The sequence below is a fragment of the Arvicanthis niloticus genome, chromosome 19 (genome assembly GCF_011762505.2).
Source record: "Arvicanthis niloticus isolate mArvNil1 chromosome 19, mArvNil1.pat.X, whole genome shotgun sequence".
Taxonomy (NCBI): domain Eukaryota; kingdom Metazoa; phylum Chordata; class Mammalia; order Rodentia; family Muridae; genus Arvicanthis; species Arvicanthis niloticus.
The window spans coordinates 52859938-52883528 of NC_047676.1; the positions used below are offsets into that span (position 1 = coordinate 52859938).

General features: G+C 38.5%; 1 protein-coding gene across 2 annotated transcripts in view; it reads left to right on the forward strand.

Annotated features, from left to right (window-relative positions):
* The window catches only part of Rad17 (RAD17 checkpoint clamp loader component), a 34336-nt gene that overhangs the window by 9486 nt on the left and 1259 nt on the right, over nucleotides 1-23591 (forward strand). For both annotated transcript variants that reach the window (XM_034523287.1, XM_034523286.1), the window contains exons 5-16: nucleotides 5655-5811; nucleotides 8216-8352; nucleotides 8706-8758; nucleotides 8881-9006; nucleotides 9250-9319; nucleotides 11340-11451; nucleotides 14059-14241; nucleotides 15781-15866; nucleotides 15977-16123; nucleotides 19052-19201; nucleotides 21160-21280; nucleotides 23074-23131. In XM_034523287.1, coding sequence (XP_034379178.1) covers nucleotides 5655-5811; nucleotides 8216-8352; nucleotides 8706-8758; nucleotides 8881-9006; nucleotides 9250-9319; nucleotides 11340-11451; nucleotides 14059-14241; nucleotides 15781-15866; nucleotides 15977-16123; nucleotides 19052-19201; nucleotides 21160-21280; nucleotides 23074-23131 — 1400 coding nt within the window. The remainder of the gene's footprint in view (nucleotides 1-5654; nucleotides 5812-8215; nucleotides 8353-8705; nucleotides 8759-8880; nucleotides 9007-9249; nucleotides 9320-11339; nucleotides 11452-14058; nucleotides 14242-15780; nucleotides 15867-15976; nucleotides 16124-19051; nucleotides 19202-21159; nucleotides 21281-23073; nucleotides 23132-23591) is intronic.

The window sequence follows — 23591 nt, forward strand, 5'->3', positions numbered from 1 at the left end:
CGGATCTTTAATCTCAGCAGTCATGAGGCAGAGTCAGGAGGATCCCTGTGAGTTTAAGACCGATCTGGTCTACAGAGCAAGTGCCAGGAGAGAGAAAGAGAGAGAGAGAGAGAGAGAGAGAGAGAGAGAGAGAGAGAGAGAGAGAGAGAAAGAGAGAGAGAAAAAAAAATATGAGAGAATGAGAGAGAATTGATATATGCTATAACATGTATGGAAGCAAAACAAAATCCTGACATTTCAGCCAGGTGAGTTAGTACACACCTTTAATGCCAGTAATGAGTCAGTCAAGGTGAATCTCTTGGGTTCAAGGCTAGCCATGACAACAGAAACCCTGACATTTTAGCCAGACTTGAGACTGTGTGTTACATCTCACTGTAACTTTTTTTTTTTTTTTTTTTTTTTTTTTTTTTTTTTTTTTTTTTTTTTGCGTGCTCTGGGCCTTACTCTAAACTTTTATTTCATATGTAATATATGTGTGTGTGTGCAGTGTTACTTGTCCTCAAAATGCTTTCTGCAGCTGATATGTTTCAGCTAGAATCTAAACAGGAACAAGGCATTGCATTTGATTGTTGTGTCTCTTAATCTTTGTTGCCTTTTCTTAATCTTGTAACAATCTGTGTCTTTTAGTTTTTCTCTCAGTATAAGACATTGACTTAATTGAAGAGACCAGGCCTGTTGACGGCAAGAGCCTTGTACTTAGATTTGTATATGTTGGCTTGTTTTCTCTGACAGTGTGTCCTGCATTTGTATTTTCCAAACTTTTTTTTTCCTGTTTGAGAGATGATCTCATTCTATTACCCAGGCTAGAATCAAACTCCTGGGCTTAAATATTCTCACTTAAGCCTCCTGAGTAGCCAGGTATGATTAGATTCAGATAGAATATTTCATTATGAGTTTGTGCCATGATGGATGTTTTATATTATGATGTATTAGAAAGCAAATGGTTTTGCTTTTTGTTTTTTCTTTGCCATGTTAAAATCAGCACTGAGCTACATCCTCAGAGCTTTGTGATTGCTGGAGTTGGGATTTCATTGTATTCCCCAGGTGAGGCTTGAATTCCTGGGCTCATGAATCTCAGTACCTCAGACTCCTGAGTGCTGTTCTGCAGCCGTGAGCCTAGCACCAAGCTTCTCCTGCTCTGTTTGATATCTGCATTGGTGACAGTAGGGAAAAAATAGTCTAACACATTCACTGTAGATGACCTTCCTCTTTCACCTTTCACATAACCTTTGGGAGATGCTTTGGTAGCATCTGAATGCTCAGTTTCCTCAGCAATCTGTTGTTTTAAACAGAATCTCAATTGTTCAATTTAACCAATAAAGACTCAGGAGTCAGATGCTGGGGTGAAAGTCTGCTACTCAGAGAGGCAGAGAAAGCAACCTGCTGAACTTCCTCCTCAGCTGACATCTCAAAAGGAAAAGAAAGCTCTCCAGGCTGTCTAAAAAGCCGTCAAACTGAATGTCCCTCTTCTCTTCCTTCCTGTGCATATGTTTTATCTGTCCTCCTGACTTCCTCCCACTCTCCATGGTTCCTCTTGACCTGTGATTGACTTTATTCAATTCTGTTTACAATCAGCAGAAAGCTCTTGGATTAAAGCTAGGGCTGAGCTATACCATAGTTAGAAACAGGTTTTCTCAGTAAACAACATAATCTCAGTGTTCACAGTGTGACCAGATATCCTGCAATAGTGATCCTACATGTTTTAGAGTTCATTTTCAGACCTTTCCTGAATCACTAATTGGGGTTATAAAATGGCTACTTTCAAAATATTTTGTTATTTCTACAATTATTGGCAGATGGTGTTCTATAAACGTCTGCTATCACTAGCGAATGCTGTTTAGTTACTTTAAAATAGAGTTCCAGTTGGAAAATCAGGACAAATTTAAAATCTTACCCTTTAATTTTTTAAATAAAAATTTATTTTTATTTTATGTGCATTACTGTTTCACCTGATTGTATATGTGTGAATTGTATGTGTGCTAGGGTAGCCACAGAGGCCAGAGGGGGGCATCAGTCATCAGGAACTGAAGGGTGTGGACCGTTGTTACCTGTAGTTAGAGAGGTCCTCTGGAAGACAGTTGAGTGCTTTTAACCACTGAGACATCTCTCCAGCCTATTTATGCTTTTAAATAGACTTTTAAAGACACTGTAAGCTCATAGCAAACTTCAGAGCTTCCTGTACCCTGTCCTCTATTACATTCCCCACTGAGTGGAACACTTGTTAGTATTAATGTTGATGAACTTCCATTGACCTGTCTTTAACAAGTGACAACCTTGTTTACATTAGGGCTTCCTTTCAGTTCTCAACTTCAGAGTGAAAAGGTTGATGTTTTAGTTGTTTTGAAAGGAACAGATTCTCCTTATTTTTGCTTGTGGTACTGTACAAGGGCTTGATCCTAGAGACTCCTCGTGCCCACTTTAAAGTTTGAGGCATGGTGTCACCTTGTAGCCTGTGCTTGCCTGGAGCTATGTAGTTTTCAGACTGGCCTTGAACTCACAGCTGTTCTTCCACATCAGCCTTCCTAGCTATTGGATTATAGGTAAGAGCAAACCACTCCTGGCTTTGATGTATTAAAGGCCTGTAAGGTTTGGTTTTGTTTATCTTCCTAACCACAGCTATTAGTTTAGATTGTTCAGAGTCCACTTTATCTTCTCACTTAGGATTCTCTTGTTACTAGAGTGCACCTCCCCATGCCCTTTTTTTTTTTTTTTTTTTTTTTTTTTTGTTTTGTTTTTGTTTGTTTGTTTCCATTTTTCGAGACAGGGTTTTTCTGTGTAGCCCTGGCTGTCCTGGAGCTCACTCTGTAGACCAGGCTGGCCTCGAACTCAGAAATCCGCCTGCCTCTGCCTTGTTTTTGTTTTTTTGAGATAGGATTTTAAAATTTTTTTATTGGATATTTTATTTATATTTCATATGTAATCCCCTTTTCCCATTCCCCCCACCATCCAGGAACTCCCTATCCTGTCCCTCCTCCTCCTGCTTCTATGAGGATGTGCTCCCACCCACTCCCACCTCCCCACCCACAATTTCCCCCACACTGGGGTGTCCAGCCTTCACTGGACCAAGGATCTCCTCTCCCACCTATGCCCAACAAGGCCATCCTCTCCTACATATACAGCTGGGACCATGAGTCCCTCCCTATGTGCTCCCAGGCTGGTGGTTTAGACCCTGGGAGCTCTGGTTGATTGGTACTGTTGCTCTCCCCATGGGGCCTGCAAACCCTTTCAGCTCCTTCAGTCTTCTCTCTAACTCCTCCATTGGGAACCCCTTGATCAGTTCAATGGTTAGCTGTGAGCATCTGCCTCTGAATATGTCAGACTCTGGCAGACCTCTAAGGAGACAGCTATATCAGGCTCCTGTCAGCATGCACTTTCTGGCATCCACATCAGCGTCTACCTTTGGTGACTGCACAAGGGATGGATACCCAGATGGAACAGTCTCTGGACGGCCCCTCCTTCAGTTTCTGTCCCACGCTTTGTCTCCATATTTGCTCTCATGAGTATTTTGTTACTCCTTCTAAGAAGGGCTGAAACTTGTCCGTAGATGTGGCTGGCCTTGAACTTAGAAATCAGCCTGCCTCTGCCTTCCAAGGGTTTTAGGTTAGGGTTAGGATTAGGTTAGCTAGATAAGAAGGTGTGTGCTGCTACACAGCTGGCTAGAGTATACTTTTTTTTTTTTTTTTTAATATATTTTTGTTTATTTTTACTTTATGTGCATTGGTGTTTTGCCTGCATGTATGTCAGTGTGAGGTTGTCAGATCCTGGAGTTACAGACAGCTGTGAGTTTCCATTTGGGTGTTGGAAATTGAACCCAGGTTCTCTGGAAAAGCAGCCAGTGGTTTTGACCACTGAGCCATCTCTACAGCCCTAGAGTGCACCCTTAATACCTTCTATTTAAGTATGAGAAGTATTTTATTCATTTTTATAATAGTGTTGGGTATTGAACCAAAGGCCTTGTGCATGTGTTTGATAAAAGTTTCAATGACACTAGTAATTGCAAGACATTCTTTTAAAAAAGTTAAAAAAAAAAAATTGGTAATTTCTAGATTTATTATGATTAAACTTAAATTACTGTAAAATTTTGACAAGGGCCTGGAGAGAGATTGCTTAGTGTTTAATTGCACTTGTTACTCTTTCAGAAGACCCAAGTTTGGTTGCCAGCACTCAAATCAAGCACTTCACAAACTGCCAGTAATTCCAGTTCCAAGGGATCCAGTGCCCTCTTCTGGCCTCTCTGGGCCCTTAGACTTGTGACATTTAAAATCTTGGGGAAAAAAAAATCTTGTTATAATGTTCTCCAAATTTCTGATTTTAATTTTTCCTTCTTTGTGGGAATTTTTTTGAGGGGTGGAATTTGAGACAGGGTGTTCTGTGTAGCCCTGGCTGTCTTGGAACTCACTCTGTAGACCAGGTTGCCCTTGAACTGAGAAATCTTGCCTCTGCCTTCTGAGTGTTGGCATTAAAGGTGGGTGCTACCACCAACTGACTAGATTTTAATTTTTCATGCTGTCTTTACTTCAAAATATGGCAGAGCAACCATATATGGTGGCACAGGCCTTTAATCCCAGGTCTCTGTTTGAGGCCAGCCAGGACTACAGTGAGAACTTGTCTTAACCGAACCCAAAAGGGAAAATGGTAAAACTGTGTTACAATTAGATGATGAAGTAGTTAATGCTCAGGTTTGAGATTCTGGGGAGAAATTGACTTTCTTTTTTTTTTTAATTTTTAAAAATTATTATTTATTTAATGTATATGAGTAAACTGTGGCTGTCATACACACTAGAAGAGGGCATCAGATCCCATTACAGATGGTTGTGAGCCACCATGTGGTTGCTGGGAATTGAACTCAGGACCTTTAGAAGAGCAGTCAGTGTTCTTAACCGCTGAGTCATCTCTCCAGCACCCCAGAAAGTAACTTTCTGATTCTCTTACTGGAAACAAAAGTTTTAGAATGTGGTTCTGCTTATTGTTTTAGAAAATAGACCCCAACTATATCTTATGAGAAAAACATGTATCTCCCACACACGAGCTTCCTTTTTAATTGGTCTGTTTGAAAGTAATCATTTCTCATGCTAGCTATGCTTTATAAAGTTGCTCAGTTAGAAAACATGACCTATTGGCCTATTAAAAATACAGGAGTACATTTCTGTAAGCCTCCTGTCAGAATATTTTTGTCAGCCCATTTTCTGCTCTTGTGGGATTTTGGATGAGGGGAATGGAACCAGGGTATTGCACAGTCTAACCAGGCATCTGCCAGTAAGCGTCACACCCAGCCCCAGGATGGGTGCCAGGAATCTAACTCAGGATCAAGCTTATGCAGCAAACATTTTTCTGATGGAGCCATATCTCCAGCTCCTGCCATTGAATTTTATGAATTGAGATAACTTCTAAGAATTTTGTTTCAAATCTTGTGCCTTTTGTTTAGCTAAAGTTCAATTGTTTTAATTTAGTTATTAAGTTGTCTTTGAGAAATATACAATATAGGACTTAAATTTTCAGAAGAAAACAATTTTATCAATTCTTATAAAGTTTAGGTTTGGAATTTATGTAAGATATTTAATAGGCCTTTGTAGAAATAATAAGTACTAAGAAAAATTTGAAAATTGTATAGCATTCTAATAATTGTTTTAATTAATGTTTTTATTTGGTTTTAGGGCGGGTCTATTTTATTACTAACAGGTCCCCCAGGATGTGGAAAGACAGCTACTATAAAGCTACTGTCAAAGGAGCTTGGGATTCAAGTACAAGAATGGGTTAACCCCATTCCACCAGACTTCCAAAACGATGAGTACAAGGAGTTACTTAATCTAGGTAAGGTTTGCTTCAAAGATGCTGGAGGATACAAGGGAAGCTTCATTTAATGACACTTCCAGGTCACGTGATGAGAGCACATTTGCCCCATACTTGTCAGTTTGACAAGTAAGGGAAAGATACCCAGATAGAGAGGAGAATGGAATTCTTAGAAAGTTAAACTTGAAATCTTTTTTTTTTTTTTAAATAAAAGCTGATTTTTTTAAAATTTACTGATTGATATGTGTCTGTGTGTATGTATGCACACGTATATATGCACAACATGCACATGCCATGGCTTACATGTGGAAGTCAGTTTTCCTTCCACTGTACGTTTTGGGGATAGAAGTCAGTATTTTACCCTCTGAGCCATCTCATCTGCCTGTGTTTGCTGTTTTGAGACTTATGTAACTAGTGTTGTCCCAAACCTGTGATCCTTCTGTTTTCGCCTCCCAAGTACCAGGACTATAGATAGGTCTGTGGTACCACACCAGGTTATAGGATCTCAGGTTTTCATTATGTATGGGAGTTTTACACTGTGAGGTCTTAAGTTTCAGTGTAAATCAAGCTTTACCTCTCAATAAAGTAGCTTATACCATTAAATACTTGTTAGAATAAAATCACTTCAGAACACGGTGGCATTTCTTTATCCTAGCACTTAGGAGACAGGTCTCTTGAGTTCTAGGCCAGAATAGTCTAGGTAGTTCAGAGCAGCTACATCTACATAGTAAGACCCTGTCTCAAATATTAACATATGCCCCCCAAACAAACAAAGAAACAAATAAACCAAGAACAAGTCAGAAACATAAGGGAAAGAGTCTTTGGAATTTGGAGGGAGCTTTAAACATTTAAACTTGGTAGTAACAAGTTTCTGCACTACAGCTTTACACATAGGCTTATATATTTTAATTCTGTCATCTTAGCTTTCATTCTTCACTAATACTGTGGGTGTCTAAACTGGGAGTGGCCAAACCTCCTAAGCTGCTTACAATAGAAAAGAGCTATGTAGAAGGACAATTTTTATTTTAATGTTAACTACTCCTTAAATTTTCTGGCATTTATGAGGGTTACTGACAACATATCACTGAGGCAGAGGCAGGAGACCTCAGTAAGCTCAAGGCCAGCTTGGTTTATATAGTTAGTTATAAGCCAAGTAGGGCTACATAGTGAGATCCTTTCTCTAAAAAAAAAAACAAAAAATCCAAACAAAAATTTTAAATCCTGTAGTGAAGTTGGGTGTGGTTGGACACACCTTTAATCACAGGGCTAAGGAAGCAGAGGCAGGAGGATCTTTCCTGGTTTGAGGCCAGCTTGATCTACATAGTAAATTCCAGGACAACCAGGGCTATGTAGAGAAACATAAATAGTCTCTTAAAGCAAAACAAAAATTCAGTAGCCATATCCTAATCTGAAGATAGCATTCCACCTCCATTCCTTCCTCCCATCTTCCATGATGCTCCCTGAGCCTTGGAGGGGGTGATAAGAATGAGCCATTTATAGCTGCACATTCAAGGATCTCTTTTAGTCACTTTAACCAGGTGTGAGACTCTAGTTCCACTGCATTCCGAGGGCTTCTCCAACAAGCTGGTGGCTGTACTAATCTGTAGGTATAAACATAATTATTTAGAGTATAATTTGATGGACATATCATAGCCCTTTAGCAAACAATAGCTGTGGCTTCTCCACTGTGGGCTATGACTTTCCAGAGCAATAGGCTTTTGGCTAGGTTTATATTGCTTTGTATTATTGTGATAAATAATTAATACTTTGAATTACTTGTATTCTTTTATGTGCAGTAGATCACAAATCCAGCTATGAAGCAGTTAGTGGCCCTATCACAGACTTCACTGCTATTATACTAGTGAACACTTTTTGCCTAAGTCGTATAGCACATAGGGTCCATAACTGAATAAGCCTTGATGATAGCTCTCCCACAGTACCCTGCATAGTAACTTCTGGCATTATTATGCAAGCTAGTCAGCAGGAAGGAAACATATCTTGGTTTCTGTTTGATGTCCCTGTGTCCTGTGACCAAAGCAATTACTAGCTTTTTTGTTGTTGTTTTTTTTGTTTTTTTGTTTTGTTTTGTTTTGTTTTTGGTTATTTGGTTTTTTTTTTTTTTGGTTTTCGAGACAGGGTTTCTCTGTGTAGCCCTGGCTGTCCTGGAACTCACTCTGTAGACCAGGCTGGCCTCTAACTCAGAGATCCACCTGCCTCTGCCTCCCAAGTACTGGGATTAAAGGCATGCACCACCACCACCCGGCTTGAAATGATATTTTATTTTACATTAAAACCACTTCAAATAATTTTAAGATAGTCTTCAGTATTGTAAGTTGTATCACATAAGTGAATTTGTTATATGTATGTATAATATTAATGAATATGATTTGAAAATTAAGTGATAAATATACTTTCTTTCTTTCAGACTCAAACTTCTCTATAGTTCCATACCAATCTCAGATAGCAATCTTCAATGACTTTCTGTTAAGAGCCACCAAGTATAGCAAACTACAGATGCTTGGAGATGATCTGACAACTGATAAGAAGATAATTCTGGTTGAAGTAAGGATACCTTGTAAAATCTCGCTAGAGCTGTTGTGTAAGCAGTTGTGAGATGCAGTACTAGTAGTCTTGACAGCAGAGACCTGAAGGCTTTTTCAGTAAACATAAATAGAATAGCATAGACAAAGCCAAGTAGCTCTATGACAGCATAGCTTTCCACTGCAATGATGTCTGTATAGAAAAGCAGAGGAACTCTGTGGAAAGTTAACTTCCTCAATGACTATAAATTCCCTTAAATTTCTCTGAAAATTCTGGTCAAGATACATTGGATAAAACTGTTTTTCCTTGACAAATATAAGTTTAAATATTTGATAAAATATCACTGAGCTAATATTTGTCCATATGTTCCACAGGATTTACCTAACCAGTTTTATCGAGACTCTAATGCTTTACATGAAATTCTAAGGTAGGTGTCAGTGAAGCCTAGTATTCTAAAACTCCACATTAGGGGTGGGGTTCTAACTGGTAGTACATTTGCCTAGCATGAACATGCTAAATTGCTTGAATTTCAACATTATTTTATTTTAGGAAGTATGTGCAGATTGGCCGGTGTCCTCTTGTATTTATAGTCTCTGACAGTGTCAGTGGAGATAATAACCAGTGGTTACTCTTTCCCAAAAGCATTCAAGAAGAGTTTTCTGTTTCAAACATTAGGTAAGAAATTTTTTGTTTGTTTATTTTAGTTGTTTTCTGAGATAGGGTTTCTCTGTAGCCCTAGCTGTCCTGGAACTCACACTATAAAGCAGGTTGGACTTGAACTCACAGAAATCCACCTGCCTCTGCCTATAGGGTGCTAGAATTAAAGGCATGCATTACCACTGCCCAGCTAAGAAATTTGCTTTTAATGTTCACAGACTATTTTTAAATTAATCATTTAAGCATCTTTTGTTCTTACAGTTTCAACCCTGTAGCACCAACAATTATGATGAAATTTCTTAATCGAATTTTGACTATAGAAGCTAGTAAGGTGAGTCTAATTTAAGACTTAATTTGTAGCTATGGAAAGTACAATTTTTATAGTATGTAACTTGGGGAAATAGTTGATGGATTACACTTCAGAGGACATTGTACTGCTATAGAAATACATATCTTAGTGTTCTCTCTCTCTCTCTCTCTCTCTCTCTCTCTCTGTGTGTGTGTGTGTGTGTGTGTGTGTCTGTGTCTGTGTCTGTGTCTGTGTGTGTGTGTGTGTGTGTGTGTAAAGCTAGAAGCAGTCAGTCTGTACCTGCATGGTGTAATCTTTGTCTAGCTTGTGAAAGGCTCTGGTTTCAGTCCCTAGCCCTGACAAAAAGCTAAAAGTTATATACAAAAACCATGACATTAATGTAATTTTTCCTTATTGGGGAAAATATTTGTTAAAGGACATCAATGACACTATTTAAAGTGTTATTACACTTTTGCTGTTTTGTACTCATGTATATTTGTGCATGAAGAGCGTGGGTGTGTCTAAGGACACATGAAAGTCCGAAGACAGCTTGCAGGAGTTAACTCTCTTCTTCTTCCACCATGTGGGTCCTCGGTGGAACTGAGGTCGTCAGGCTTGGCAGCAAGTCTCTTTACATACTGACCCATCTTACCAGACCCTCAATAAGTAACATTTTAAAAGATGAAATAGATTAAAAGCTACAGAGAAGCATGATTTCAGATGGTATTAGGTAAGAAACTTACAGAAAACAAATACTGTAATTTTATCTAAAAACATTGACTCTGAATGTTTACATACACTTAGAGATACTGAATATATTTATAGATACATGCAAATAGAATGTCTGGAAAGATACTATGTGTTATTTATATGACAAAGTTTGGTTTGGGAAGATAACTTTTATAAGGAATTTCTGAGGGCTGAAGGGATGTCTCAGTGTTTAAGAGCACTGGCTGCTTTTTCAGAAAACCTGGATTCAGTTTCTAGTACTTACATGGAAACTAACAACTGTTTGTAACTCCAGTTTCAAAGGATCCGATGCCATCTTCTGATGACAGCTGAGAGCACTAGGCACACATGTGCATACATACACATCAAATTAAAAAAATAACCCTTTGAAAAAATAGTTTTTGAAACACCTTTGGTTAATAAAGATAAAGTAAATATGTAAGTAAAAGGATTATAGTATAGTTCTGTTTTTCTGTGATGATTGGTTTTTATAAGATCTGATGTGGGATAGACTATGAGTAGTCAACCTGAATATATTTTGTCAGTAAACTAAGGCTTTATGAAGAGATAGAGGCAGATAATTTGTCTTACAATACAAATAGCATGCTAAGTTGGTGGACTATATGTTATATATGTGAACTTACACATCCTTAGAATGTAAGCATTGGTCTTAAACATGTATAAGATGGCCTTGCTTGTATATGTGCATTTATATATATTAAGAAAGAAAATAGAAACTTAAAAGTTCAGCTAGTCTAATTACAAAGGTAAATGGTTTTTAATACTCAGAATTATACCTTATGCTAAGTCGTTGACACACCATTCATAGACAGAAAGGTGTCTAACATTGAGGGGTTTTTTTGTTTGTTTGTTTGTTTGTTTGTTTGTTTTTGATAAAGGATCTCCCTAGGTAACCCTAGGTTAGAATTTAGGATTACTTTTCCCAGCTTCCCATAAACTGGTGACAATAGCCATGTTCTACCATACCTGTGGAAGGGTTTTTTTGTTTTGTTTGGTTTGGTTTGGTTTGGTTTGGTTTGGTTTGGTTTGGTTTGGTTTGGTTTTTTGAGACAGGGTTTCTCTGTATAGCCCTGGCTGTCCTGGAACGCACTCTGTAGACCAGGCTGGCCTCGAACTCAGAAATCCGCCTGCCTCTGCCTCCCAAGTGCTGGGATTAAAGGCGTGTGCCACCACTGCCCGGCTCCTGTGGAAGTTTTTAAGACATTCAAATTTGAAAAAAAAAATCTAGTTTATATATATAATGTTCTCAGAATGAGTTTTAGTTTGTGTGTTTGCATTTGTGTTTTAACAAAACATTATTTTCATTCTTTAGAATGGAGAAAAAATTACTGTTCCTAATAAAACTTGTCTGGAGTTGCTCTGTCAAGGATGTTCTGGTGACATCAGAAGTGCAATAAATAGCCTCCAGTTTTCTTCTTCAAAAGGTAACCAACTAGAGAAGACACACTCATAGAGCACTGATAGGCACTTGCTTTTAAACAGTCATGAAGTAAATCACATTAAACCTTTTTCATGGGATGCCTAGGGATCAAGCCCAGGGTCTTCCATATGGTGGACAGGTATTTTACTACTGAAGTATCTATTGTCAGCCCAAACTAGACATGAAGTCGTCCCTCTTTATCTATGGTTTAACTACTTGCAGTCAGCACTGCCTGAAATTTTTTATAGAATATTCTAGAAGTAAAACAATTCATAACTTTTAAATCTTACATTTCACTGAGTACTGATAAGGTCTGGTGACACATGCCTGTAGTTTTAGCACTCTGGAGGCATAGGCAGGTGGATCTCTGAGTTCAAGGCCAGAACAGTCTACCTTGAAAGTTCCAAGACAGCCAGGGATATATGTAGAGACCCTGTGCCAAAAATAAATAAGTAAGTAAGTAAATAAAACCTGCTAGGCCATCCTGGGAAACAAATCATCTTTGACATCTGTGTGTCTGTCTATCTGTCTCTGTGTCTATGTCTGTGTGTATGGTATAGGTCAGGACAACTTTCTGGGTTGGTTTTCACCTTGTAATTTTTTTCTTTTTCTTTTTTGCCTCAACCCCTAGCCTGGCCAACCCTACAGAATATAGGTAATTTAATTATGTGTATCTCTCTCTGTGGGTATGTGCACTTGAGTGCAGTACCTGTGGAGCCTAGATCCTGGAACTGTAGCTACAGGTGGTTAGATCGTACCTTCTACATGCTGACTATGATGTGGACATGTACCCCTCCCCCACCCCAACCCCCAGAGGCAGGCATAGACATATTTGTTAAAAAAAAAAAAAAAGCCACTTGAGACAATACAGGATTCATCTACTTAGAGGTTTGGTACTTTAGTTCTCTTAGTTATTTGTAACATAGCTAAGGAAAGTCTTAACCTTGCATGTGTAAACAATTCTGTCTTTCTGTGCTTTCATCTTCTTGCCTTTTACATGAGTTGTGTTAAGGATTAATGCGATGATAGATGTAGAATTTTTATTATGGTGCTTGGTACATATAAAGTATTGTACCTAATTATAATTACTTTAGAACTTTTTAATAATTTGTATGTTTAATAGATTTATTTCCCCCAATAGAAACAAAAGGGATCCATATGCATGACATAGTAAAGCAATACTGCATAATACTTACCAGTAAGCATTTAACAAATTGTTTACATTGAAGAACTGACCTTGGAAAAAAAGTTATCTGTTGATCGCTCAATCCATCTGAAATCCTGGTGTTCTAATTCACAGTTGTAACAAGTCTAGTGTGTGTGTGTGTGTGTGTGTGTGTGTGTGTACATAAAAAATGGTACCCTAACACAACTAAAAGCAGTCTGTATGGTACTTATTTCTGTGCAAATATAAAAGTGCTTAGAGTTAGTACAGGAATTAGGAGTTGGAACTCTAAAGTGAGGCAGTCTGGACTCCTGGCACATTAACACATTATTGTTCTGAACTCAGAAATGTTAATGTTCACCAAGATTTATAAGAACAATTATAAAAATCACTTATTTTTATTACACTTATTTATTTGTATATGTATATATGTTGGCACATCCATGCCCTGATGTGTGAGTGAACATCAGTGGACAATTTGAAGGGTTAGTTCTCCCTTTCCATGTGGGTGCCTAGAGTCAAACTTGGGTAATAGGCTTGCTTGTCTGGCACGTCTACCTTCTGAGCTATCTCACTGACCTGTCTCAGTTCTTTACCTGTGAGTCACCAGGTGGTTGCTGGGAATTGAACTCCAGGACCTCTGGCAGAGCAGTCAGTGCTCTTAACTGCTGAGCCATCTCTCCAGACCAATTCTTTACCTGTAATAAGTGTCTCCTACATTCATAGAATTTCTGTGAGAATGAAAGTATTTATTTTGTAGCATCCATCAAAAACAGTTCCTTTCACATAATTGCTAAAGACACGGCGATAACATTACTGTGTCATTGTGTCTGTGGAAATTTGTGTTGCCATGAGATGCTATTTTTATGGTGTTGGGGATTATTACACAGTTTATCTTACTTTTTAGTGTTATTTTTAAAATTTGTATTTTACGTATATGGGTGGTTTTACCTGCGTGTATGTCTGTGTACCACATGTTCCCACAGATGCCAGAAGAGGGCATCATATTTCCTGGATCTAGAGTTACCTATGTTGTGAGCTGCCCTGTGAATGCCAGGACTCAAACCTGGATCCCCTGGAAGAGCAGCAAGTGATCTTAACTGCTGAGCCATTCTCCAGCTTCTAAAACAATTCAAAATAATGACATTTTATTACTTTTTTTTGTTTGTTTTGTTTTTCTCTGTGTAGCCCTGACCATCTTGACACTCATTCTGTAGACCAGACTGGCCTTAACTCACTGATCTGCCTCTCTCTGCTTCCCAAGTAATGGGATTAAGGCGTGCACCACCACTGCCTAGTGACATTTTATTACTTTTTAATAGTTAGCAACAGAGAAGATTCTTCACTAAGGTCACATTAAGTTACTGCTTGTTAGAAAAAGGAATACTTCGGTATAAGTATTTGAAATATTCTTTTAGTTTTTGTATTTTGATTTTTTTTATTTAGGAGAGAACAGTTCATGGTCAAAGAAGAAAAGAATGCCATTGAAATCGGATGCTGTGATATCAAAATCAAAGCAAAAAAAGAAACATAATAGTACTTTGGAAAATCAAGAGATTCAAGCTATTGGTGGAAAGGATGTTTCTCTTTTTCTCTTCAGAGCTTTGGGGAAAATTTTGTACTGTAAAAGTAAGAAACTTTTCTGCAATTTTATCTTTGATGTTTATAACTCTTACTACAGAAACAAGATACTATGTGTTTTGCAATGCCTTGTGTTTTGTTTTGTTACAAGAAGGAGCTAGGAGCCCCACCAGATACTGCATAACTAATGCTAAAATGTAGCCGGGGAATGTTTTCACCTATCGGAGCATTTCTAACTGGATTAAACATAAACCACTACTGCAAGCCATATTCATGTCTATAAAGTATAGTTTCCTGAGGGTATCAGTTCATCTAGACCAGCAGTGCTAGACCCACGGCTTCTGACCACTTTGGAGGTTACTTACATTATGATTTATAGCAGTAGCCAAATTATAGTTATGAAGTACCAATGAAATAATTGTATGGTTGGGGTCACCACAACATGACGAACTGTATTAAAGGGTCTCAGAATTAGGAAGGCTGAGAAGCACTGCTCTAGACTTTGAGTGGGAAGGGTTGATAGCCCAAAGCTATCAACTGAGTAATACTCAGCTGCCGACACTTGGTCCTAGGCCAGGTGCCAAATAGCTTCAGGTTTCTTTTGCTCCTCTTTACTAAGTTGCTGTCCTTATAACCACAGATGTCCACTGTGCTCATCTGCCTTCTGTGTTGCTTGTTCCAACTGCTTTTCTACCTGTCCCCTCCCAAATTCTCCCTCCTTTCAGTAAATCCCAGACTTCTGTTCTTTATATAGTAAATACCACTATGATTCTGTCAGAAAAGACTGGGCTTTCAAAATGGAAATGCCATGTAAGGAAAGTGAAGTGGCCAGTTAGGTGGTACTGAAAGTACTCATCTGCCTCTGGGACAGCTCTCCTTCCAGCCTCAGTGTCCCTGGGACAGCTCTCCTTCCAGCCTCAGTGTCCCTGGGACAGCTCTCCTTCCAGCCTCAGTGTCCCCGGGACAGCTCTCCTTCCAGCCTCAGTGTCCCCGGGACAGCTCTCCTTCCAGCCTCAGTGTCCCCGGGACAGCTCTCCTTCCAGCCTCGGTGTCCCTGGGACAGCTCTTCTTCCAGCCTCAGTGTCCCTGCGACAGTTCACCTTCCAGCCTCAGTGTCCCCGGGACAGCTCTCCTTCCAGCCTCAGTGTCCCTGGGACAGCTCTCCTTCCAGCCTTGTGTCCATTTTCACCTCATCCCTCTCTCCTGCCATTTCTGATCTCTGCACTGCAGGGAGCTTTCCTGCTTCTGAAGGTAGAACAACCTCTTCCCAGATAGTAAATACAGCACTTCAGGCATCTGAACTAAGACAAGGCAAAGGGAGAAAACAACCCAGAGCTGACAAATTAAATGGGAAATAGTTTGAGACATGTCAGATTTTAAATTTAGAAAAAACATAATACAAAAATTAGAATTCTGAATTTGTCCTTGGTAGTAGTGTAAAGTAGTCATACTCGTTTTGGTGTTTTGGCTTTTAAATTTTAATAGCTTCCTTAGTATTTTGACATTAATATGCTTAAAGTATTAAAACTCAGCATATGAAAGCTCCATAATTATAAAGATTAGTAATCTAGGATATTCTTTTTATAGGAGCACCTTTAACAGAATTAGACTCACCTCGCTTGCCTGCTCACCTGTCAGAGCATGACCGGGATACTTTACTTGTTCAGCCTGAGGTAATTTCGTAATGTTTTGGATTTTGCTGAATATGTATTATATACGTAAATATATGTAAATGTCTGCTCATTGCATTTACAGCACAATTTATGTATGCCTCTTTTTATAGGAAATAGTAGAAATGTCACACATGCCAGGAGACTTTTTTAATTTATACCTTCACCAAAACTACATAGATTTCTTCGCCGAAGTAGATGATCTTGTGAGAGCCAGTGAGTTTCTGAGTTTTGCAGATATCCTCGGTGGTGACTGGAATGTAAGATCATTTGACTTAAGTATTTTTATGTTTGTTTTTCTCAGGAAAATGTTGGGCTTTACCCTATTTCACATATTTTGACTTCTCATTTAGTGTCCTAAATCTAATTATTCAAGTCAGTGTTTATAATAAATCTCAGGGTATCTGATTTTTTTAGATGATATAAGGCACTAATTTTTTCTAATGTTCTTTTCAAATCTTACTTGTTTATATGTTTGTTTGTTTAGTATGCATGACTGTGTATAGGCTTGTACACCATAAGGTCAGAAGAGGTTGTTGGGTGTTAGGAATCAAACCTGGTTCTTCCTCATGAGCAACAGTTGCTCTCAACCACTGAGCCATATCTCCAGCCTGTATTTTCTAATTTTAAAGTTAACACATTCTCAAGACATCTTTAAAAGATTTACTTTTTATTATGTATTGGTGTGTCTGCATATGTATATGTGTACACTGGAGTTATAGACACTTCTGAACTGCCTGACCCAGGTTGCTGAGAATCAAACTCAGGTCCTCTGGAGGAAAAGCAGCAAGCGCCCTTAAGTGCTGAGACTTCTCTCCAGGCCTGTACTTAGAAAATTTGGCAGTCACTAAAAATTAAAATAAATTTTTTAGGTTTTTGAAATTACTATAAAATATGCATTGGCTGGAAATGTGACCCAATGTTAAAGCACATGCTTAGGATACACAATGCCCTGGGCTTACCTGGACCAAAACCAGGGATCTGTTTTTACTTTCTTCCTAATTAACATGGCAGCAGGTGGGTGTCAAGGACAACTCTGGGCAGTTGAGGATCTCTTTCCACTTTTATGTAGATTCCAGGAGTCAACTCAAAGTTATTAAGCTCTCTTGACAAGTGCTCTCTCCTGCTGAGCTGTCTCCCCATCCCTCTTTCCCTCTTGGGTTTATGAGATAGGACATTGGTGGCTGTGTTGCTCAGGTTGGTCTTGAACTCTAGAACTCAAGTGATCCTTTTACTACCCCCCCGCCCCCACGCACCTAGTATCTCAAGCAACAGGTATGCCAATGAGCCTGTGCCAAAATTCCTTAGATATTTTTCATAATATCTGTTTGTTTTGTTGTTGTTGTTGTTGTTGTTGTTTTTGTTTTTTTCGAGACAGGGTTTCTCTGTGTAGCCCTGGCTGTCCTGGAACTCACTCTGTAGACCAGGCTGGCCTCGAATTCAGAAATCCGCCTGCCTCTGCCTCCCAAGTGCTGGGATAAAAGGCGTGTGCCACCACCGCCCGGCTATTTTTCATAATATCTTAATACTATTCTGACCAGTATAATAGCTACTTAATTTTAATTTAAAATTCAGTGTCTCAGTCACCCAACTGCTTTGCAGCAGTTGGTGGTCTCGTGTGGCTAATATTTACGTACAGCTCATCTATAAGACATTTCCATCATGGTAAGAAGTTCAGCTGGACAGCACTGCTCTGCTATATTAATATTTTTCTGGTTATAAATATGTCATTAGCAATCATAATTAAAGTTAAAAGCCAGGCAGTGGTGGTGCACACCTTTAATCCCAGCACTTGGGAAGCAGAAACAGGTGGATCTCTGAGTTGAGTGCAAGCCTGATGTACAGAGCAAGTTCCAGGACAACCAGAAACAAAACACAACAATCATTACATTTATAGTTATAAACAATCATTAGCATTTATAGTTACTCAGTTTTCCTTCACTTAGTTGTTGTTGTGTTTTTTGTTTTTGTTTTCTTTCTGAGACAGGGTTTTCCTGTGTAATCTTGGCTGTCCTGGAACTCACTCCTGGATCCCAGGCTAGCTCACAACAATCCTTGATCCCAGCAACTCAGAGATCTGCCTGCCTCTGCTTCCTGAGTGCTGGAATTAAAGGCATGCACGGTTATCTCATGGCCCTTCATTTAGTTTTTGACAAAACCCTTTTTAATTACCACATGTTTTCACATACAGGAAATACTGTGTGGTGTCAGATTCATGGACACATTGCATAGTGATCAGTGTAGTAATAGGCGTAGCCATCACCTTAAAGTTTTACCATGTCTAAGCATAATTCCTTTTTTATTTCGAGAATTTCAAATTTATAGGTAAATTGTAAAACAGTAGATTGAAAAATCTAGCCGGGCGGTGGTAGTGCACGCCTTTAATCCCAGCACTTGGGAGGCAGAGGCAGGCGGATTTCTGAGTTCGAGGCCAGCCTGGTCTACAGAGTGAGTTCCAGGACAGCCAGGGCTACACAGAGAAACCCTGTCTCAAAAAAACAAAAACAAACAAACAAACAAACAAACAAAAAAAAAAACAAAAAAAAAAAAACAAAAAAAACAAAAAAAAAAAAAGAAAAGAAAAGAAAAAGAAAAATCTACATACCTTTAACCTATTTTTTTTTCTACTTTGCTATATTTACCTAATCTTTTACATATTGTATACTAGTTTTTGGTGGAAAATGGGAAAATAATTGCAAACATACATGAATAAAGACCATTCTACTAAAGCCATAATAATACTATCACACTTAATAAAGTTGCTGTTAATTTAGATAATATTGATTTAGGTTGGGCATAATGGTACACACTTGTGATTCCGATACTCAGGATGGTGAGGCAGGAAGCATCAAGGTTAACACTGGCCTGGCCTACTTAGAGGAGACCTTGTCTTAAAAAGCAACAAGGCAAAAATAGTTTAGTAATTTACTATTATTTTCTAGTTGCCCTAAAAATGTTTCTCCCAACCCTACTAAAGACTTTACCAACTCCACCAAAGACCCTATTCAGAAGTTCATCCAGTGCATTCGATCTCTGTCTCAGTTGAGTTTGTTTTAAATAATTTTGTAGAAGCCTTTGATGATGTCAGAAAATAAATATGCAAAATACATATAAGCCATTCTTATTTATGTGTTGGTAATAACAGCAATAGTATTTCATAAATGTTTTACATCTTGTCTCATTGCCAGACACGCTCTTTACTCAGGGAATATAGTACATCTGTAGCTACAAGAGGTGTGATGCATTCCAATAAGTCCCGGGGATTCGCTCCTTGCCAAGGAGGAGGATCAAGCTTTCGACCCTTACATAAACCCCAGTGGTTTCTAATACATAAAAAGGTAACGTTGTAATGAATTATGATGATATTGAGTTACTTTATTTTAATAATATATGTGATCGAATGGCATATGAGATTGATGATATGGAGGTAGAGGGGGAATAGGGGTTAACAATATGTAGTTGTGCTACTTGGTTAATGGTTGTGGCTGGGTAGTCTTGTAAGTATTTTTATTATTGTTGAAATTACCTGAGATTAATTAAATGGTTAATATAATGGGTATTGAGATAAGCTATAATCTATAGCTATAATTGAGATGAGCTATAGTCTTAGCACTGTTGGCCAAGGTAAGAGGATGATGAGTTCAAGTTCACCTGGGCTAACTACATAGTGAGACTCCCTACACTAACTTCATCATGTATGTATTATGTGTCAAAGCTGGATTTTTGTTTTTTGGTTTTTAATTAAGCATCTTGTCCTGGGTCTTCCTAAACAACTTATGATCCTCCTACCCTGTGCTGCCTTGCTAAGCTTAATGCCTTTTTAACTAGAAAGAAAAGTATAATTCATTGCTAGTAAGCTAGCTCCTAAACCCAGGATTTTTATAGGTGTGGTGGCTCATGCCTTCAATCCCAGAGCTCAAGTGGCAGAACCTTGAACACCTGTGTGAGTTCAAGGCCAGCCTGGGTTACATAGTGGATTCTGAGATAGCCAGGGCTACATAGAGAGACCCTATCTAAAAACAAAAACAGAAATAACATAGTATTCAGTGTGGTAGCTTATTTCTGTTATCTTAGCACTTTTCAGAGAAGCTGAGGCAAAATGGTTACAAGTTTGAGGTCAGCCTGAGGTACATGAGGAGATCCTATTTCAAAAACCTAAAATTAGATAAATTAAAATATTAAATCTTAGGATACAAATTTCAGTAAGAGGCAGTGAGCTTAAGGTTTGTTGCACTACTCTGTGGTTGCACTAGTTAATCATAATGTAGTTAGACATAACTTGGGATGGAGACACAGCCTGAGAACTTTACTGAGTTTTTACCATTGTGTAATAATCATCCTAGGTGTTCTTATCAAACAAGTCAAATTGTGTAGGTGAGACACTGAGTAAAGGAATCCATACTGTGAAACGTCTGGTGGATGCAGATGTGTGAGGCTGCTGCCAGTGTAGCATGCTATTGTTAGCTAATGGTAGAGCAGCAGTTAAGAGCACTGGATGATCTTCCAGAGGTCCTGAGTTCAATTCCCAGCAACCACATGGTGGCTCACAACCATCTGTAATGAAATCCGATGCTCTCTTCAGGTGTGTCTGAAGACAACTACAGTGTACTCAGACATAAAATAAATAAATCTTAAAAAAAAAGAATTACTACTTAAACAACTTTTTAAAAAATTCTATTTATTTGTGTGTGTGTGTGTGTGTGTATGTGTGTGTTGGGGAGAGGAACATAAAGATATCAAAAGATAAATTGAGAGTCTCCTCCCACCATATGGGACCCAGGGATTGAATTCAGGTCACAGGCTTGGCCATGAACACCTTTATATCCTACCAGTCCTAGATAAGCATTTTAAGTATATTTATATACTCAAAGGGTAGAATCAAGAAGATTGTAAGTTGGAGGCCAGCCTGGTTGCATTAAAAAAAAAAAAAGTATCTTTATGGTACATAAATTCACAGACTTTGTAGCATAATAAATTATGAATTCATAACCATTTTTTTTTGTTTTTGCTTTACTTGGGTGTTTGGCTTTTTAATTTTTTATTTCATAAACTTTTATTTAAAAACTTACTAATAAATAAAAATATCACAAACCAAAATTAACCAAACCCAAAGTATTAATGAACTTATATACAGTTAGAATTGGCATTTGTTTCCAACAGGATTTCACTGTATAGGTCTGGCTGGCCTCAAACTCACAAAGATCTACTTGTCTCTGCCTCCTGAGTGCTGGGATTAAAATGTACCACAATACCATGCATATGCATATAACTGCCTTTTGGATTTTATTTTCCACAGTATCAGGAAAATTGCCTGGCAGCAAAAGCACTCTTCCTTGACTTCTGCCTACCAGCTTTGTGTCTTCAGACTCAGCTCTTGCCATATCTTGCTCTGCTGACCATTCCGATGAGAAATAAAGGTAACAGGCTTCCTTTCCTGCAGAGCACTCGCTACCTGTTAGTTACATGGGTTTGTTTGTTTGTTTGTTGTATTTATGGGTGCACTGTAGCTGTCTTCAGACACCCCTGAGGAGAGCACTGGATCCCATTACAGATGGTTGTGAGCCACCATGTGGTTGCTGGGAATTGAACTCAGGACCTTTGGAAGATCAGTCAGTGCTCATAACCACTGAGCCATCTCTCCAGCCACCAAGTTACATGTTTTAATCTACAGAGGCTGACAGCTGGTTTTCCTTCCTTCTAGGTTTTTGTCTGTGAATTGTACTATAAGTAGTTTTGATTCTCCTTTGTTTGAATTTTGGGTCTGTATTGATAAAGACTCTAGAGTCTTGCTTCTTCAGTTGTAACTTCTTACTATCGTTTATTTTTATCTCAAATTCTTCAAATTTGACTAGTTGGTACTGTCTTCAGCTGAGTTTTTGTTTCTTATTTTTTATTATGTGTATGTGCACATGGGTGCAAATGCAAGCAGAGGCAGAAGGGGAGCTGCATCCTTTAGCGATGGGATGACAGGTGTCTGTCATTGGCTGATGTGGCAGCTGAGAGCCAATTTGATTCCAATGCTTTAAGCATTCTTAACAGCTGAGTCATCTCTGGCAACCCAGTGTCATTTCTAAGCTCTGTCATGAGAAGAAACCTAGAATGGTTTGTGTGTGTGTTACAAGTTCACAATAGAATAGGTTTCTGCCTAGCCCTACAGGGTTTATGTCAGCCTTTTTCCTTTCCGTATCTGTACCTCCTTTTGTTGTGGTCATTATTGTTTTGTGGGGACTGGAGGTCATACTGCCTGTTTTTCTTTTTTGGTTTTTCGAGACAGGGTTTCTCTGTGTAGCCCTGGCTGTCCTGGAACTCACTCTGTAGACCAGGCTGGCCCTGAATTCAGAAATCCGCCTGCCTCTGCCTCCCAAGCACTGGGATTAAAGGCCTGCTCTACCACTGCCCGGCTGATTCTTAATTTTTTGAAGACTTGCCTTACTAATTTAAAGTAACAGTTCCATTGACTGTGCAGTGGTGTCTCGCTCACTTTCCCTAAGGATTAGTGATGGTCAGCATTGAGGATAATGGTGGTGGTTGCTTATTGGCCATTTGCATATTTTATTTAGGAAAAAACCCCTTCTTCTGTTTTGCAAAAACATGTGTGAACTTTAAAGACATTAAATGAATGAAATCAGCCCAGGTACAAAGAGAAAAATACTGCATAATCTCTCTTGCATGAGGAAAAGGAAACTCAAATTCATAGTAAATTTTTGGTTACCAGAGATCAAGTAAAGAAACTGAGGTGTTAGTCAAATGACATAAAACATTAGACAAAAGAGATAAGTGTAAAAGTCTTATTCATCATGGTAGCTAATATTAATATGCATTTGAAAAATATGAGTTATTTAATTTATTTATTGTATATGTGTGTACATGCATGTGTGTGTGCCACAACATTCACATGAATATCAAAGGATACTACTGAAATCAATTCTCTCCTATCTAGGGGGTTCTGGGGCTTGAACTCAGTTCATCAGGCTTGCTGGTAGGCACCTTTGCTGAGTCATCTTGGTGACCCAAGAGTATATTTCAAGTGTTCTCACCAAAAAAAAAAAATTAGGTAGTATCATAAATGTTATATAGCTTGATGTAGCTATTCTATAAGGTATGCACACATGAAAATGTCATGTCCCCATAAATGTATAGTTTAAATTTGTCAACTAAGAATACATTCTTAAATGATGGCTTTTAAAACTTTGTTAAAATGTCTTTTCAGCTCAGATTTCTTTTATCCAAGATATTGGAAGACTTCCTTTGAAGCGAAACTTTGGAAGGTAAGGTGATCATCTTGTAAAACGTGTACAAATGTCTACTGAGTGCGCTTACGTACAGCCAGTAAATGTCATCCACAACACAAAACAGCGGGCACTGATCTTCATGTCTAGCACTCAGAAGGTGGGTCTCTGTGAGCCCAAGGCCAGCCTGTTTTACAGGACAGACACAGCTATGTAGATAGGCCCTGTCTTCAAAACGAATCAGTCGATTAATTCAAAATTTTTAAAAGGAACTAGGGCTGAAGAGATGGCTCACTGATTGAGCACTGAGCAGAGAACCTGAGTTTGGTTCCTAGCACCCATGCGTGGTAGTTACAACTGCCTTGTAACTCAGGCTAGGGCATCTGATTAACTGTAGACATTATATAAAAATAAAAAAACTAAAGTGCGCTTTTCTAGTTTAGAAGGTAACAACAAGAAGTAAAAATAATATAAAAGAAGGTAATAATAGATTTGTTGT